Source organism: Aricia agestis, chromosome 17 (genome assembly GCF_905147365.1).
Source record: "Aricia agestis chromosome 17, ilAriAges1.1, whole genome shotgun sequence".
Taxonomy (NCBI): Eukaryota; Metazoa; Arthropoda; class Insecta; order Lepidoptera; family Lycaenidae; genus Aricia; species Aricia agestis.
Window position 1 is genome coordinate 13,511,599 of NC_056422.1, and position 18,284 is coordinate 13,529,882.

General features: G+C 36.3%; 1 protein-coding gene across 1 annotated transcript in view; it reads left to right on the forward strand.

Moving 5' to 3' along the window:
- LOC121735435 (potassium voltage-gated channel protein Shaw-like) overlaps positions 1-18,284 on the forward strand; it is a 231,603-nt gene that overhangs the window by 142,489 nt on the left and 70,830 nt on the right. Inside the window, exon 7 of the mRNA XM_042126270.1 lies at positions 11,389-11,598. Coding sequence (XP_041982204.1) covers positions 11,389-11,598 — 210 coding nt within the window. The remainder of the gene's footprint in view (positions 1-11,388; positions 11,599-18,284) is intronic.

An 18,284-nucleotide genomic window follows, 5' to 3' on the forward strand; every position in this document is an offset into this window, starting at 1 on the left:
TTCTTCTCCCAACTTAACATCTGGTGTACAAAAATTTTTCCCCCCACCTCTCCAAGGGGTCAAAAGAGGGGGTAAGATTTTGTACCAAACTTTTTTCTTTAACACGAAAACTACTGATCCGATTTGAATACGGTTTTCGCAGATATATTTATCTTCTTCCAACTTAACATCTGGTGTATAAGTTTTTCCCCCTTCACCCCTCTAAGGGGACCAAAGAGGGGGTCAAATTTTGTATCAAACTTTTTTCTTCAATGGACTAACTTCATATTATTAACTCTATTTTCCAATTTAACACCTGGTGTATAAATTTTTTCCCCCACCCCTTTAAGGGGGCCGAAGAGGGGGTCAGATATTGTATCAATTTTTTTTTAACATGAAAACTACTGATCCGATTTGAATATGATTTTCGCAGATATAATTGTCTTCTTCCAACTTCATATCTGGTGTATAAAATTTTTCGCCCCCACCCCTCAAACGGACCAAAGAAGGGGCAGATTTTGTATCAAACTTTTTTCTTGAATAAACTTACATCATATTATATGGTGGCCGGGGCCACAGGCTTTGGCCCCGGCCGGTATTGAGGGGGCTGCGCCCCCCCAACCCCCCCCCCCTCCCTCCTGCTAATGTTGCTAAGCAAAATGGTGTTGCGTCGTTAGTGTTGAGTTTTACTCCTCCTTCTTTAGAATCAAAGTAAGTTATTTATTAAAAGTGAAATTAATCTAACCAAAACTAAACATGCAGATTTTACGTGTCGTTTGATTAACATGCCGGCCGGCCGGTACTTGGGGGGGCAAGTGCTTCAAAAATTATTATTACCCGAATAACTCAGAGTGTTTCCATATTATAATGTCTCCGCGTTGGTGAATTGTGAGCAATTTCGTATGTTAATGAATCCTAGCTCGTCTCGAACAATAAAACACACTTAAATTTTGTTTATGTTACTTAACACAAGGGCATGTTCATTGTGTATGCTGTACAATTTGTACATTCTTATAGGGAGAGTAAAACACAGAATACTTATATCACTCAACACCACCACTCGGGCTCGTAGCTGATAGAAGAAGTGACCGTCCGACCGAAGTCGAGCGACCACTTCTACTCTCCCCACTACCTACCCAAGTAGGCGGGGCATATCTTTATTTATCAATACACTACATATTATGCAAATTATTTTGTTAATTATATCTAAAAAGAGGGGTTTTATAAGTTTGACTTCTCTGTCAGTCTGCGTATAACATAAATATTATGTTTAGGTCTTCCAGGATCTGATGGCAAATTTTGATGGCAGATTTTCAATATTCCTTGATCATTGGATCAATTTTTATATAATATGCATGTTTCACATACAGAATCAGCCGCTATAAGGAAAAAAAGGACCAAAATTCCAATTACCCTGGTATTGCTAGATTCAAGTTCTTTTTTCATTTTTTTGTCATCAAATTCTGATAGACCTATAGTTCTCCTTAGTATAGTTTTTTTGTTTGAAAGTTAAAAAATAAGAAAGTTAAAAAATAAATAGTAAGAAACTCATTCTTACGCCAGTTCTTCTCGCCGGGCTAGTTTCCGAATCAGTAGGCATCATTGTAGACTCGACGTTCAAAAAGAGCTACAATACTAATAATTTTGCTTTTTTTCACTTGATTTCATTTTACAACTTCTACCAACAAGACATCAGGTTAAAATTAAAGTTGTAAATATTACGCAAAAAGTTAATAGGTTTGCATTCCCGCTAAATGTACATTGAATAAGATTTTATTCATAAAAGAAGCTCATTTAAAGATGAAAAATATTATTTCATTTTACTTTAACCATCAAAAAGTTTGTAACTGACATCTTAGTTAATTTACTGACCCACTTTATTCAGCTGAATTGAAACAAAGAAAAACATTTTACAGCTTAAATTACTTACACTTTAAAATCTTTTTAGTGTAACATTGGTAAGAGCAAGAAGGTACTTTTGAATCCCGATAAAAGACATACCTACGAAAGTTTTTTCGCCTTGGAAAATTCAGTTTCCGTGATTAAAGGTGCCGGTTGGGAGCGGGCGACATGAAGCGGCAGTACATTTTTTCGGGATAAAATATATCTCTGACCCTTCCTAGGTCTAAAAATATTTTCATACCAATTTTCATGAAAATCGGTTCAGCGGTTTAAGCGTCGTAACAGACAGACAGCTAGATATACACTCATTTATAAATAATATTAGTAAGTATGAATAATTTTATGTACGTACAATAATTTTATCTAGATGTTACTCTTAAATAAAATTAAAATTAATAGACGTCAGCCAACTTGTATTATATCTTTGTTTATTGACAACACACCATGAAAACATGCAATCCATCAAACTTTTCAAGACACCATTTTTCTCTTGTCTATTGACTTTTCAATATCGTCATACGATACGTGACGCGCTGGAATCTACTTTTACTCCCTTCCTTGTACTACCTCCCTCTCCCTTTATACCTGGTTCTACCTGTATTACCTGGATCATATTTCACGTGTCAACCCATTCGGCGACGACGTGACGGCATCTCTTTTAAAATACAAGATCGTTTTGACCGTGACACGACATTTACCTGGTCGATATTAAAGGGAGTTTTTATCTTGGGTGTAGGAGTAAAAAAGCGGGGATAAATCGAATTATAATATCGTTGAAGGATATTACTTCTTTCTATAACTTTTTATTAAGCTGTCACCTTTCCACATAAGTTTAGAAAAGTTAAAAAAGCTCTGGCTTTTGAAACGGTTCGCATCTATAAATACGAAAATCCAATTATAAATGATATCGATTTTATGTCTTGTTATAGAGAAAATTGAGATGCGCGATGCTGAACCTATTGATATTTATTATTATTTATTGAGAATTGATATGCTTACTTAATAATAGAGTGTCCATTGTACGTGACATTTAAAATAGTAGCATTATAGCAAACTAAGGTTTGGATCATAATTGAAATAAACTTTAACCGTAGCTCGCCACATGCAATTGAAAAACACAACTCCTCTGGCGCACTCGTGTAAAAACTCCCAGACCGCATTACTCAAGCTAAGCATTAAAAATTCAAACAGTTGTTGTGAAAAATTATTCTTACACTCCCCAGTGCCAACTGTTCACAATGCAGGCTCCTTGCCAGGGAAACTTACATCCAAATCTTATTAGTATTTCTAGAGAAATATCCACAAAGTCTCAAATTTGAGCGCATGACTTGAGAATGGGTTTTGTCCATTTTTTTTTTAATTTTGCTCATTACAAAAACATTTCGAGGAATAAGGTCAGTGATCGTTTTTCTGTATATAAAAGAAAAAAATACCCATTAGTTACCTATATTTTTGAACAAATATGTTTAACCTTAGTTTGACCTTCAATGGCGTTAAATAACCTATAAATTCGACCAACATTACATTTCACTTTTGGTAAGCTTCTCGTATCAGCTTTCACATAATGAGAACTTGCATTTGACGAACCAGCCATTATAAATAAGATTGAAAGGAAATTTAAAACACTACAGAGGTCGATTGGCCGCCGGTGATGACATCAGAGCGAAACTTTAAAAATTTATTGATAAAAAACTAGCCAATGAATTTCAAAATTATTTAATTTATATTCTTAAAATACCCTATTTTAACGAAAAAAAAAAAAAAAAGTACATGTGATTTTTTTTGGACAATGCCCAACGTAAATTAGATATTTTACAGTCAAAGTAGTTTACCATAAATAGCCTATGATCCTTCACGTGGTCTACTTCTTATCTGTGCCAAATAACAGACAAATTGCTCCAGTAGTTCGTGAGATGAGTCCTTTCAAATAATTTCCCCCGTTTTTTTCTATATTTTCCTTTATTTCTTCGCTCCTATTTGTCTTAGCATGATAAATTATAGTTTAGAGCCTTCCTCGATAAATGTGCTATTTGACACTGAAAGAATTTTTCAAATCAGACCAGTACTTCCTGAGATTAGCGCGTTCAAACAAACAAACAAACTCTTCAGAATTATAATCTTACTAGCTGTCCCGGTGAACTTCGTGTCACTTTAAAACCTTCCCTGGACTTCTACGAATATTTTAAGACCAAAATCAGCCCAATCCGTTCAGCCGTTTTCGAGTCCGGCCGGCTCGACCGGAGAAATACCTTGTTCTCACAGAAGACCGGCGTGAAACAGCGCTTGCGCTGTGTTTCGCCGAGTGAGTGAGTTTACCGGAGGCCCAATCCCCTACCCTATTCCCTTCCTTACCCTCCCCCATTCCCTTCCCTTCCCATCCCTACCCTCCCCCATTCCCTTCCCTTCCCATCCCTACTCTCCCCTATTATCCTATTCCCTCTTAAAAGGCCGGCAACGCACCTGCAGCTCTTCTGATTCTGCGAGTGTCCATGGGCGACGGTAGTTGCTTTCCATCAGGTGACCCGTTTGCTCGTTTGCCCCCTTATTTCATAAAAAAAAAAAAAAAAAAAAACTGCCGTGCTAGCATACGCCAACGAGATATCTCACTCTACACGTTTTCTCGATGTTAACTGGTTTATCTCTTCATCTCTATTGACCCTAACATGACATACATTTTTTCTCGTACGTCTGTCGTCAAAATTAGAGATAATTTTGTTTTTTTTATATGTTCTATTTTTGTCTATATACTAACGAACAATATACGAACGAGAAATTTATCTCTCGAGTCTCGACGTACGCATGTTATCAAAAAAGAGATATATATCGCTATCGACAATATCACTACGCTCGAGAGTCCACGAGATATCTCGTTGCCGTATGCTAGACGGCCGTGTAGCGAATACAGAATATGGATTATATACAGTAGAATATAATAAATGTAGCAGACATAGTCCAAATACATTCAAAATGATTGCTGGATTTATTGTAGATTTTGATATAAGCTTCATACATTTTCTATCATTAAATGTAATATTATTATGTTACCCCAGCTTAGCATATCCATTTTATCCAGATGAATCATATCAGAATACCATTAATAATGATAAAGCAAGCATAAAGTTACATCGATTCTGCTTAAGCCAAACATCAGCGTTGGATTAGGAGATAATATCCATATTGCGTTTGTTACTCTTCATAATAAGCTGCATTATATTACACATTATATATACGTGGGGGAGCCATGCTTCAGCACGAATGGGCCGGCTCGACCGGAGAAATACCACGTTCTCACAGAAAACCGGCGTGAAACAGCGCTTACGATATGTTTCGCCGAGTGAGTGAGTTTACCGGAGGCCCAATTCCCTTCCCTATCCTCCCCTATTCTCTTCCCTTCCCATCCCTACCCTCCCCTATTACCCTATTCCCTCTTAAAAGGCCGTCAACGCACCTTTCACTTTGCACAACACACACAGCTCTTCTGATGCTGCGAGTGTCCATGGGCGACGGAAGTTGCTTTCCATCAGGTGACCCGTTTGCTCGTTTGCCCCCTTCTTTCATTAAAAAAAAAAAAAAAAAAACATTATAATAATTTAATGCCCTTTAACGATGTAGTTAAGTGTCATTAAAATTAACTATACCTAATTAAATTTTGTTTTGTATTCCGTGAGCAGAAGTTGAGCTAGTCTTTAAGTTCGTGGGTTCGATTTCCGCAAAAATAGAAAAGTATGACAAAGCAGAGTATTGCTTACACACTTCTACACTATAAATTTTATTAATCCCGTGTGGAGCTGGGGTGTTACAAAGGGCCACCACAATTGTTATTATTGTTATAATTTTTGCGTTGATACAAAGATAATGTGAAAGTATAAAAATATTTTTTTGTAATAAGTCGTAAAAAAAACTTCCTTACACCCAAAAAAGAGAAAAGAGAAAGGTTTGAAATTTTTACGTGGAACGCCAAGCAGAAACAGAAAAGAATTTTGTCGATTTATCGACGTACAAAATCTATACTAATATTATAAATGCGAAAGTATCTCTGTCTGTCTGTCTGTCTGTCTGTCTGTCTGTCTGTCTGTCTCGCTTTCACGCCAAAACTACTGAACCGATTGCAATGAAATTTTGTACACAGTTATTCTAGAGTCTGAGAAAGGACATAGGCTACATTTTGATGTGGGAAAATATCTTATTTCCATGAAAATATCGATGAAAATTTATTCGCATTGCGCAGGCCAGCGCTCATCCCGGGGGTCCTGGGTTCGAGTCCCGCAGGCGGAACAAGTTTTCAATGTTCCTGGGTCTTGGATGTGTATTAAAATAATATTTCAAAAATCTTAAATATATTTTATGTATAATATTATAAAAAATCCAGAAATATATCGATGCAATTTAGTTCTAATACGATTCAACAGATGGCGTTTTATTTTATTTTAGTTCTAATACGATTCAACAGATGGCGTTTTATTTTTTACTTAAATATATTTTATGTATCTATACTTCTATACTAATCCATACTAATATTATAAATGCGAAAGTATCTCTGTCTGTCTGTCTGTCTCACTTTCACGCCAAAAACTAATATTATAAATGCGAAAGTATCTCTGTCTGTCTGTCTGTCTGTCTGTCTCGCTTTCACGCCAAAACTACTGAACCGATTGCAATGAAATTTTGTACACAGTTATTCTAGAGTCTGAGAAAGGACATAGGTTACATTTTGATGTGGGAAAATATCTTATTTCCATGAAAATATCGATGAAAATTACTTCGCATTGCGCGTGGCCAGCGCTCATCCCGGGGGTCCTGGGTTCGAGTCCCGCAGGCGGAACAAAAAGTTTTCAATGTTCCTGGGTCTTGGATGTGTATTAAAATAATATTTCAAAAATCTTAAATATATTTTATGTATAATAATATTATAAAAAATCTAGAAATATATCGACGCGATGCAATGAACATTTTAGTTCTAATACGATTCAAAAGATGGCGCTTTTTTTTTACTTCGTTGGAACATAGAACTAATCATACTTATTAGTTATTATGTTTTTGTTTATAGTTTTTAATACGTTAGAATATTATGTTTAATAATATTATCACTTGCTATATTAATAATCAATCTATCTTATCTTATAGAACTCCTACTGCATTTCTAAGGAGTTCGAGTGTGTTGTGTTGGCCTATATTCCATCCAGAAAATATATCAATGCAATCAACATTTTAATTCTAATATATGAAAACAGATGGCGCTTTATTTTTTACTTCATTATTATAACAGAACTAATCATACCTACTTTATTATATATTATTGTTTTTATTCATAACTAGCTGTTGCCCGCGACTTCGTCCGCGTGGACTTTAGTTTATAGCGCGCGGTGTCAACAAAATGTGTGTCAAATTTAAAAACTTTTTAAAACCCTGGTAAGTGGTACCCCTCTTAGGGCCGCGCTACACCGGAATGGCAGCGCTGAAAGTGCTCGCCTCGCCGCTGCCATTCCGGTGTAGCGCGGCCCTTAATTAATCAAAATACCCAAAAACAGCTGTGCAGTGTGCACATAATCTGTACTAATATTATGAATGCGAAAGTATCTCTGTCTGTCTGTCTGTCTGTCAGTCTCGCTTTCACGCCAAACGCCAAAACTACCGAACCGATTGTAATGAAATTTTGTATACTGATAGTCTAAAGCCTGAGAAAGGACATAGGCTACTTTTTTACTGGAAAAAAGGGTTGTAAGGGTCGTAAATTTGTTCAAAAAATTCATAATAGATGGCGCCGTGCGTCTTCTACATCGCGCTGACGCTTGCTCAAAAGTCTTTCTATAAGAGGTGGTATCATCTTACATTTAAGTCTCGATTTTTTTCGATTGTTATATCTATTCTACGGTATTAAATAACTCAGTACTTTATCTGTGCAGGCAGTGACGTAACCTTAAGACCAAATTTCACCAACGACTGTTAAAGTTAATGCTCGAATTAGTATCACGTTAGCTGTTTTGTTTTTCATATGAATGAAAGAGAAGACAGGATATTTTAACAAGCTGTTAACACTAACAGACGTTGGTGAAATTGGGGCTAAACCTATCAATGATAAATAGTTTATGGGTAAAGTTGTGTAATTGGGGGGCTAAATAAGCTTTAAAATTTGGCATAATATATAAAGTTTAACATACAAAAATGAAGTACTTATTGTTTGCACACTGCACAGCTGTATTGATTTAAGGGGTACCAGGGTTTTTTTATAAAAGCTTTTGACACCAATTTTGTTGACATCGCGCGCTATAAACTGAAGTCCACGCGGACGAAGTCGCGGGCAACAGCTAGTGTTAGATAAATGTTAGTCAAGTTATTTCAATTTACAGTTAATTCGTTAGTTTTTACATACCTATTTCTATTATATTATATTTTTAATTTTACATCATTATTTGTGAAGTACTTTAGGGTGTGTATGTGTAATCTGTGTATATCTCCCCTGTAGAGATTTCGCTGTGAAAGTAGCAGTCCTAAAAGTAGTTTTTTTTAGGTCGTTTAGTTGTATCGACTTTTTTTTGTTATTTAATGCACGACGCTGGGGTGTTGACTCATACAAATAAAATAAAATAAAACTTTCAGCGCTGCTACTTTCACAGTGACCTCTATATACGGGACACATACACAACCTAATATAATATCACTTTGTTCTGTTACAGCCTGTAGTGTGTAATTTTTTTTGAGTACCGTTCAATAACTTGAATTTTTTTGTCTAAAATCTGTTTACATTTTAATTTGTAATTAGTCGATGTAATTAATATATTTTGAATGAATACAGTTTAACCTTTCTGTCTCACACAATAAAATATTTGAATCAGAAATCATTCAACTCCCAGTCTGAATAGTTTTCAAAGTCGTCAAATAGGCTATTTATAACTTACTAACTTCTACCCGCGGCTGCACCTTGGGAATAAGATAGTTACAGTATCCCACAAGAACTGTACTTTTTTGAGATAAAAAGAAGCTCAAAGTATAATACGTTAATATAAAGCCAGCCAGCTAATCTACTACCAGTACTATCATGCCAAATTTCATCAAATCCGTTTGATAGTTTTTGGGTTAAAAAGTTACAAATATAACTCCTATAATCCTCCATACTTATGTAATTACTAGTAAAGTATCTCCATACAAAATTTCAGCAAAATCGGTTCAGTGGTTTGGTCGTGAAGAAGTAACAGACAGACGGACAGATACACTTTCGCATTTATAATATTAGTATGGATTAATTATATGTTATAATAACAAATATGAATAGATTTCCCTGTTTTTCCCAGTATTTCACATTTTCCATTGATTCTTTGCTTACCTTTTTATAGCCTAAAGCCTTCCTCGATTGATAGAGTATTCAACTAAAATATTTGATTCAGATGGATCCCGAAATTTTTGAGAGCGCGTTTGACTCTTTATGTTTATAATAAAAGCTAAGCATACAACTTTTTCTGGACTTTCAATATGAGATGAAAACAACAGTGTACACTAAGCCTTACCGTAATGAAGACAAACCGTTTCCATATATTGCTGCGACTGCAGGCGTTAATATTTATAAGGCAAGTTTCGTTTGTTGTTGTGTGGCCACGAATGAAGCGTATGTGTTAGCGGAAGCGATTAGCGTTTTGAAAAATGTTCGAGATGCTGGTACCTTGTGTTTCAATGATGTTTTATAGGTTAGTGGGTCCCAAGCAGTATTGCTACAGCTTCAGAAAACCAAAAAGTTGCTCATCATTCATTGAAATGAAAATGCCACATTTTAAACTACGTTACTCATTGTGTGATTAAAGCTTCTCTAATGGTCGATAGCTTAGATAATAACTTGTTTCGTATATTATGTACCTCTAGGTTCCATAAGTAAAAAAAAAAAGTTATTTTCCAAATAATCGTGAAGTTTGCTCTAGTTTCCTTTCTATTTCTAGATTTTAAACTGGAGTAAACTATTTGCATACAAAATACGAAAATTTTGCTCTCACTACACCGCGCTGCCACCCGCTACGTTCATGGCCACGGCACGGATCATCGCATCGGTAAATCCAACGCTCAATATTCCGAGATACATAATAATAAAATTTTATCGCCACCACTGCCGCCTGTGCTCGTGGCCCCATGGATATTTCGTACCGCCTTCATTACGCAGCCGCAAATGTTTGGATATAATTAAATCATCCTTCTTTGTTTACATTTCTGTGTAGGAATTTTTTTGTTTAGGTTTTTGAGAGACGTTTAAGTTGAAATGAAACAATACATGACTTACGGCCGTTCCCAATATTTGGTCTATCTCTGATTTTGCCCTACTAGAGATAGGAATAGCTCATAATTGACATAAAATATATGTCTCTAATGTCTAATGTGAGTTATTCCCATGTTATTCCTATCTCTAGTAGGGCAAAACCAGAGATAGATCAAATATTGGGAACGGCCGTTAATTAACAGCAATGTAAAATTAAAATATTAATTGGAATGACATATCTGCTATTTTGCATCGTCGCGTCGCGTTTGCGTATCGTTTCGATGTTTGTAATGTTAAATATCAGAGTTAACTAGCTATTTGACCGAGATTTGCTCGGTATTCGATAAAACACGAATAAAATGACATTTTCTAAAAATTATTCCTAGCTAGATCGTTTTATCGCCCCCGAAACCCCCTATAAACTAAATTTCATGAAAATCGTTGGAGCCGATTTTTGCTCGCTTAAAGATATAAGATAATATTATAAGATTTGCAATTCTCCACACTTTTATTCCTTCAAGAATATAAAATAACTATTGTATAATACGATAATAAACAAACAAACATTATAACAAACTATTCGTTCGATAACAAACGGAAATGTGGAGTTAGATTTGAAAAGTTGTCGAAGGTCGTGATGGATGTGGAAATCCGAATGCAATTTATATTGCATTTTGTTGCAGATGAGATTTTTCATACGAAAACAATATTTTCTATGCAATGAATTACATTTATTGCTATATTGTTATCTAGACTTAAAGTTTGTCTGTTCGTAAATAAATATGAACAATGCATCGTTCAGGAGACGCTATCAAAAGTCGAATTGTTTGCGATGTCGTGCAATTTTTAGAAGGCCGTTCACGATGGACCATAATGCGCAGCCAACTACCATGATTGCGTCAGCTGTCAATAGTATTAAGTATGTACCTATGCGTTGCACAATCGACAAGCATGGCTAATTATCCATATAACTTCCATACTAATAATATCAATGTGAAAGTGTGTCTGTCTGTCTGTTACCTCTTCACGCCCAAACTGCTGAACCGATTTTGCTGAAATTTGCTATGTAGATACTTTGAGTCCCGGGAGAGGACATAGGATACTTTTTATCCCGGAAAAATGTACGGTTCCTACGCGATAAATGAATTTTGGTGCAACGGAGTCGCGAGCGCCATCTACTAGACGAATATAATGGTAATCGCCCATAATGGTCCGACATGGTTTGTTACACTTTATTTAATTAGGAGATTTAAACTCTAATTTATTCACAGGACAACCCCGACAATCAGTTCAAGTCAATCCCGCTCGGCCTGTGGTGGGCGATAGTGACCATGACCACGGTGGGCTACGGGGACATGGCGCCCAAGACCTACCTGGGTATGTTCGTGGGCGCGTTGTGCGCGCTGGCCGGCGTGCTCACGATCGCGCTGCCTGTTCCCGTGATCGTGTCAAACTTCTCCATGTTCTACTCGCATACGCAAGTAAGTGACCACGATGGGCGATATTGACCACGTTGGGTAACTTTGACCTTGGTGGGTAATATTGACAACGTTGATTGATTTTAACAACGTTGGGTAACAGTGGGCAATTTGATCACGATAGGTGATTTTGATCTGAATCACAGACGATTTTAACTACGCTGGGTGATTTTCAATACGGATGATGATTTTGACTATGGTGGGCAATATCGTATAGTGGGCGATTTTGATCACAGTAGGTGATATTGATCATGGTAGTCGAAATTGACCATGCTTCGCGATATTGAACACGATCAGCAACGGCGAATTGAATATCACTAGAGATCGCCCAATGGTCGAAATTCGACCTTAAGTTCAATTATCTTCTTATTTTGGCTGCCCGTTTAAAGTATTGACTATTTCAGATATTCACGTTAAAAACAACAATCCATTTTTAATTTAACAACATACTTCAACCATAAACAAAAGAGTGTAATTCGTATGTATAGGCTTGTCATTCAAAAATATGGTAGTGTGCACATTGTAGTGTGTGTAATGTTTTATTTGTTAAAAAAATGTATGATAAAAGCATAATTTTAAAACAATATTAACTCGATGCGCTCCTTCTCCATATACTTAAACTACAACTGTGCGAAAATTCACGTTTCCGCATTTTTCGTAATAAGGGTTCCAAAGTTTTTCGCTCGCGTAGTCAGAGAAGTCCACACCGCCCTTTTTTCCATACAAACGTTGTCCCCTGTTTCCTCCCTGGATAATGCTAGTAGAGTTATATTTTTTTCCTGAATATCTACGGCGTCTAATACAATGTCCCTATGTTTACTTTTTTTTTTAAATTTAATTATTAAATAAGATATGAACGTTTAAAAAGCCCAAAAAAATGGCCAGATTTTCCGCTGTGTTCAAACATCCAGAAAACAGATTTGGCTAGATTATACTAAAAACAAATAAAACATAGGAACACAGCTCAAGCCTTTCTTTAATCTTTAATGAAAAAAGTACTTAAATCGGTTAAGTTTTGGAGAAGAAATCAGGGGACAACGAATCGTTGATTTTCTGCAGTTGTCTCTGCGGTATATGCTTGAGGTAAGGGAGACAGCTATTATGCTATTACACGTACTTTTTTTATCAATTCTTTAGCCCCTGGTGTATCCTCTTAATATATGTATAGATAATTTAATTACTATAGTATCACGCAAATTGCGTTAATATACATGTAACGGCGTTAAATAAAGAACGAAATAACGGCAAGATCCTGCATCAATCCTGCCTAAAAATAGCAGTATTGCAGTTCTGGTTTATTCAACAGTCAATAAACGTCCGATATCTTATCGATAAATAATAATGTGAGAGTTAACATTCGATTCACATGCATTTTATACAAAACTTTTCAATAAAATCTCGCTTTTCATTAAGGTATTTTCCGAATCTACAATGTTTTTCTATTTGCAACTTTATCACCAATGTATGTAGATTCATAATCACTTATCCACGATAGATAAAATTGTTTACTGCTTCTCAATATTATAATTATTGAAACAATGAAAACGTTCTTATGATATTTGCTTTATTAATTGGCATAAATATAAACGGAGAATAGCGGTACGATATTTGGTTATTTTCCTCGTAAATTAAGTCAATATTGGGTACAGTCGAATTCGCGTAGCAAGCTACAGATACACGAAGATATTTTGTTATGAAGTGTTAGGATTCGTGTCGTGGCTTGGACCATAGTAAAGTCTGGTTAGTTCAATGTGGTCTCTCCTTTTCTTATTGGCCTTTGGTGGACCAATTATATTACTATACAACCGATTACTGATGATTACATATTCGTCTACGATTGCCCATGATCGACGTTGCTTGTTTATGTTTGCTATGCAATCACGATAGCAACCTTAATAATTTTTCTCGATGACGCCAAATCGTGAAGAGTGTCCTTAATCGCAGTTTGGCGGCTACACCGCATTCGGGTTTCAATCCTCGCGTTCAGGCGGACGCATTAAAATCCAGCCTTATGAATGGCGTTTTAGCAACGCAGTAACTATTTAGAAATTTGTGGATTAAGAGCCAGTCCACACGGGCCGTTGCGTCGGTGCAGCGCTGCCGTGGCGTTGTTTTACATACAAATAACCAAGGTGTTCACACGGCGCGATGCGTCGTCGCAACGCAGACTCTACATGACGGACAACAGCCCCCGAGACGAAGCGGGAGGGGGTGTTGACGTTAAGACTGCTTCGTAATAACGCTGCGATGACGCAGCACTCGTGTGGCTGGCTATGCGTCAAAATATTTGCGTTGCGACGCGCCGTATGGACTGGCTCTTAGACTATAGAAAAAAAAAGCTTATGGAGCGTATTTAACACGCTTTGTTAAACTTTGTTATACATTATACAAGACGCATAAAATTCAAATGAAGTGTCTGTTTTCGATACTAAAAATAAATCTAGATAATGATTAATGAACCTGAAAAGCCAATGAGGTGTGAAACCTACTTCAATAAATTATCGAAAAGGAAGCACAAAAACATTCCTTATCGCTACACAATAGAGTTGAGATTCCCGTATATTGTTCGCTAAAGCTCCTATTTATTTTATCGTTCGATTTTTCAGTTCTCTTGTCTAAAATAAGTATTTTTAAGAGCGCCTCTGGGTGCGAAAATTACAGCTTTTATGGTAATAGCCTCTTTGGACTGAAAGGTGATATTTTTCAGTAACTACACTTAATGGGGTCTGCCAATAATGTTTTTAAAGATATCATTTTGTCAGACAGCTGCGCAATGCGCATAAATAAGTCCCATCTACTTAGATGCAAAATAATCGTAACCTAGGTATAATTCGCATAAAGCTGACAATTGATAGACGGTGAATACACCATTATTTAAATAAAACCTCAATAGTCCCCGGCTATCCTCCTTGTTCTTAAAATTTTATTTATATTGGTGGTTATTGGTCGCAGCGTGATGTTAAATAGCCTTCCACGATAAATAAGACTATCCAACACAAAAATAATTGTTCAGTTCGAACCAGTTAATCCACAAATTCAATATCTTTTTTAGCACAAGGAGGTTCGCTAGGACATTTGAGGTTTTATTTATAATTGTGTATTTAACGTCTCTACAAACTTTTAGGACGAAAGTTTAATTTTCCTGATCAGGACAGGGGCGTACGGCATGACTTGTATTGCATTGTTATGATTTTGACAATGCAATTAGGAATTTTATAATTATTACACTTAAGAGGGCGACTAACCCAAAAAATCAAACATCGTCTTCTCTCTTCACACTCACGCCCGTCTTTCATAGGCCAGGTGAAAAAGGACGACGCGGATTCATCGTTAAATTAGTTTTTTCTCAATAACTCGATAAATATACAATATTTTGAAAATCCGCTAGGTCGGTTTCTCAATGATAGAATTTTATACAATGTGTTAAAATATTAACTTAGTTCAATGCACGGTTAGGGCAGTAAATGAAAAATTCGTGAAAATTAGATGCATCTTTGTGATTTTTTTCTATCGAGAAAATTTTAAGATATCGTGTTTTTGCTAAGATCGAATTCTCGGAAATATAATGTAGTATCTAATTTGAGAAAATGAAACAATATCGCTTTTAATATTCAAGTATAAAAATGAATTATAAATCGTACATTTTGGGTATATCGCCCCCTTAAGTGTCGAATGATTTCGCTAGTCATTCAATCAACTGACTGCGATATGTCTACCTCTAATGTTCTATACTTTTAACAACGAGGAGGTTGGAAGTTTCTGTAACGTGTCCTCTCTACTCTCATATCTGCTCTACCCACACTTTGCACTGCCAATAGAATTTTAATAATGCATAAGATGTCGACTATTACTACTGCTTTTATTTAAACAAGAAAATCCTTTTTAACTTTTAAAACGACGCCATTAAAGTAGATTTTTCCCTCAGCACTGCTTTTCCGCTTTTAGCGTAGCAAAATTTGTCCTTGTACGATATTTTATAATGTTAATAGTTAACTACTCAACGAGTTGAATTTATCAACGCGCATTACTAAAATTCTGGTATTCGTTACAATTATTACCTGTTATAAAAATAATAAAACTAAGTTATAAGACTTCAGGGTGTGTATGTTTCCAGGGGGTGTTTATGTATGCAATATAGAGTTCACTGTGAAAGTGGCAGCATTGCTTTAGATTTCAGTTTTTCTATGAAAAATTCTCCAAACCTGAAAAATATCCGATAACGCACCTGCAGCTCTTCTAATGTTGCGAGTGTCCATGGGCGACTGTAGTTGCTTTCCATCAAGTGACCCGTTTGCTCGTTTGCCCTCCTTATTTTATAAAAAAAACATAATAAGTATAGAAAAGTCGAACTGTTCTCTATTACTACATGTTACATGAAAAATGTTCTATACATTAGTGTAAATTGACAGCAAGAACCGTTTCTATCAAATAACCTGACCTTTGGCCGGTCTATAATAGTATTCAGGTCAAATAGCATCCAGTAAAACCTAATTTCTATCTAGACCGGGCTTTTATTGAAAATTGAAACAATGATGTTACGTAACTTAGGTCTTACACGAATAGTTGTGAGACGAATTTTTTATTGGATTTTTAACACTTCTAATTGCCTGTTCATCATTGTTGATCTTCTAAAGATCTTGATTAAAATTAACCCTGTACATCTCTACTATGCAACATTAACGCAGCTCCGTATTATTTAAGAATTAAGTATCATGGCAGCTGTATCGTTCTTTGAATGTATGTAAGAGGTATTTATAACAATAATAATAATTCAAATTATTGTAGCCTTCTACAAATATTCTAGAATATTTTACTTAGTAAAATGTACTGAAGACATCTCAGAAATTAGTTTGATGCGTTTTAAAACTTTCGCTGTAGTTTGAGTGCCCGAGATAAGTAACTTAATATCAACTTTGATCATAAAAATGAACACAAAAATATTTATTGTAAATATTAATTTGAAAAATGTTTTACCATTAACACCTCTATCGTGGGTATCGCAGACACAATAGATTTTCAATTGTTATGCGGCAGCCAGCGGATTGATGGGTTAGATGAATTGGGTAGTATACGTAACTTCACCAGAATGAGAGTTATATTTTTCGATTATAATATTTCTACCTATACAGCTCCTATACAGCTACTATACAGTCTGTAATAAAATGATAATACTTTAGGCATTTATACGTGGGAGAGCCATGCTTCGGCACGAATAGGCCGGCTCGACCGGAGAAATACCACGTTCTCACAGAAAACCGGCGTGAAACAGCGCTTGCGCTTTTTTTCGCTGAGTGAGTGAGTTTACTGGAGGCCCAATCCCCTACCCTATTCCCTTCCCTACCCTCCCCTATTCCCTTCCCTGCCCATCCCTACCCTCCCCTATTACCCTATTCCTTAAAAGGCCGGCAACGCACCTGCAGCTCTTCTGATGCTGCGAGTGTCCATGGGCGACGGAAGTTGCTTTCCATCAGGTGACCCGTTTGCTCGTTTGCCCCCTTATTTCATAAAAAAAAGGCAGAGGTTCCCATACTGTACGCCGCGGCGCCCTGGTGCGAGGTGGAAAGGGAAGAAGGGCGCCGCGAGTCGATCCTTCATCATTATCCGTAACCATAAATACTCGTATCATAAAATAAATTATAATAATATGAATTATACAAAACAGGCAGATGATTAAAATATATTTGTTTATTATTATTTACTTGCTTAACCTATACAGGGTGTAACAAAAATAAGTGATAATACTTTAGGGCGTGTACGTGTTCCTTGTAGAGAGTTCACTGTGAAAGTAGCAACTCTGAAAGACGTTTTTTTTTCACTTTTGTATGGGCAAGGGCCCGAGCGTCACGAGTTTCCCCATACAAAAGTGAAAAAATTTTTTGGTCTTTCAGCGTTGCTACTTTCACAGTGAACTCTCTTCAAGGAACACGTACACGCCCTAAAGTATTATCACTTATTTTTGTTACACCCTGTATATAAACATCAAAGGTTTACTTAGGTATATTTTTTGTAATAGCTAGGTATAATAGGGCGCCGTGACAAAAATTGAGACTTGCAAGTGCGCCGCCGGTTGAAAGAGATTGGGAACCCCTGCTTTAAGGTATGTATGTTTCTTTTTTATAGAGTTCACTGTAAAACTGGCAGAGCTGAAAGAGCAACTTTTTTGTGATTCCCCCCATGGCAAGCGCCCCAGCGTGCAGATACATGAATTTCCCTTTAATATAAAATTTTTAAAAATTACTCTTTTAGGGTTGTTACAATAAGATGAACCTTATACAGGGGCCTCATATTATATATCTGAAAATATTAACACTTTTGTTACACCCTGTATAGGAGGTACGTTATATTATGTGAATTTCTTTGAAATGCTCTAGATAATAAACGGTTTGTCGCATGGAGGCATAATATGAGGTGTAGTGAGATTTGCCTCAGGCATGACACTGGCGTTGGGTATGTTGCAGTCGTTTTTGAAATGAAAACATCTTTTAAGGCCTTATGCACGTTTTTTTTTCACGGGGAAAAACGTTAAACTCGCGTCTAAATCGCGTTAAAATTCATAAAACGAGATAGTGTCAACGCCGATGCAACATAATATCAGAGAAAGTACCTCTGTAGTTCAGTCGGTGATGCGTTGGTAGCGCAAACGCGGGTTCGAATTCCGCCGACGGAACAAAGAGTTTTCAATGTTCCTG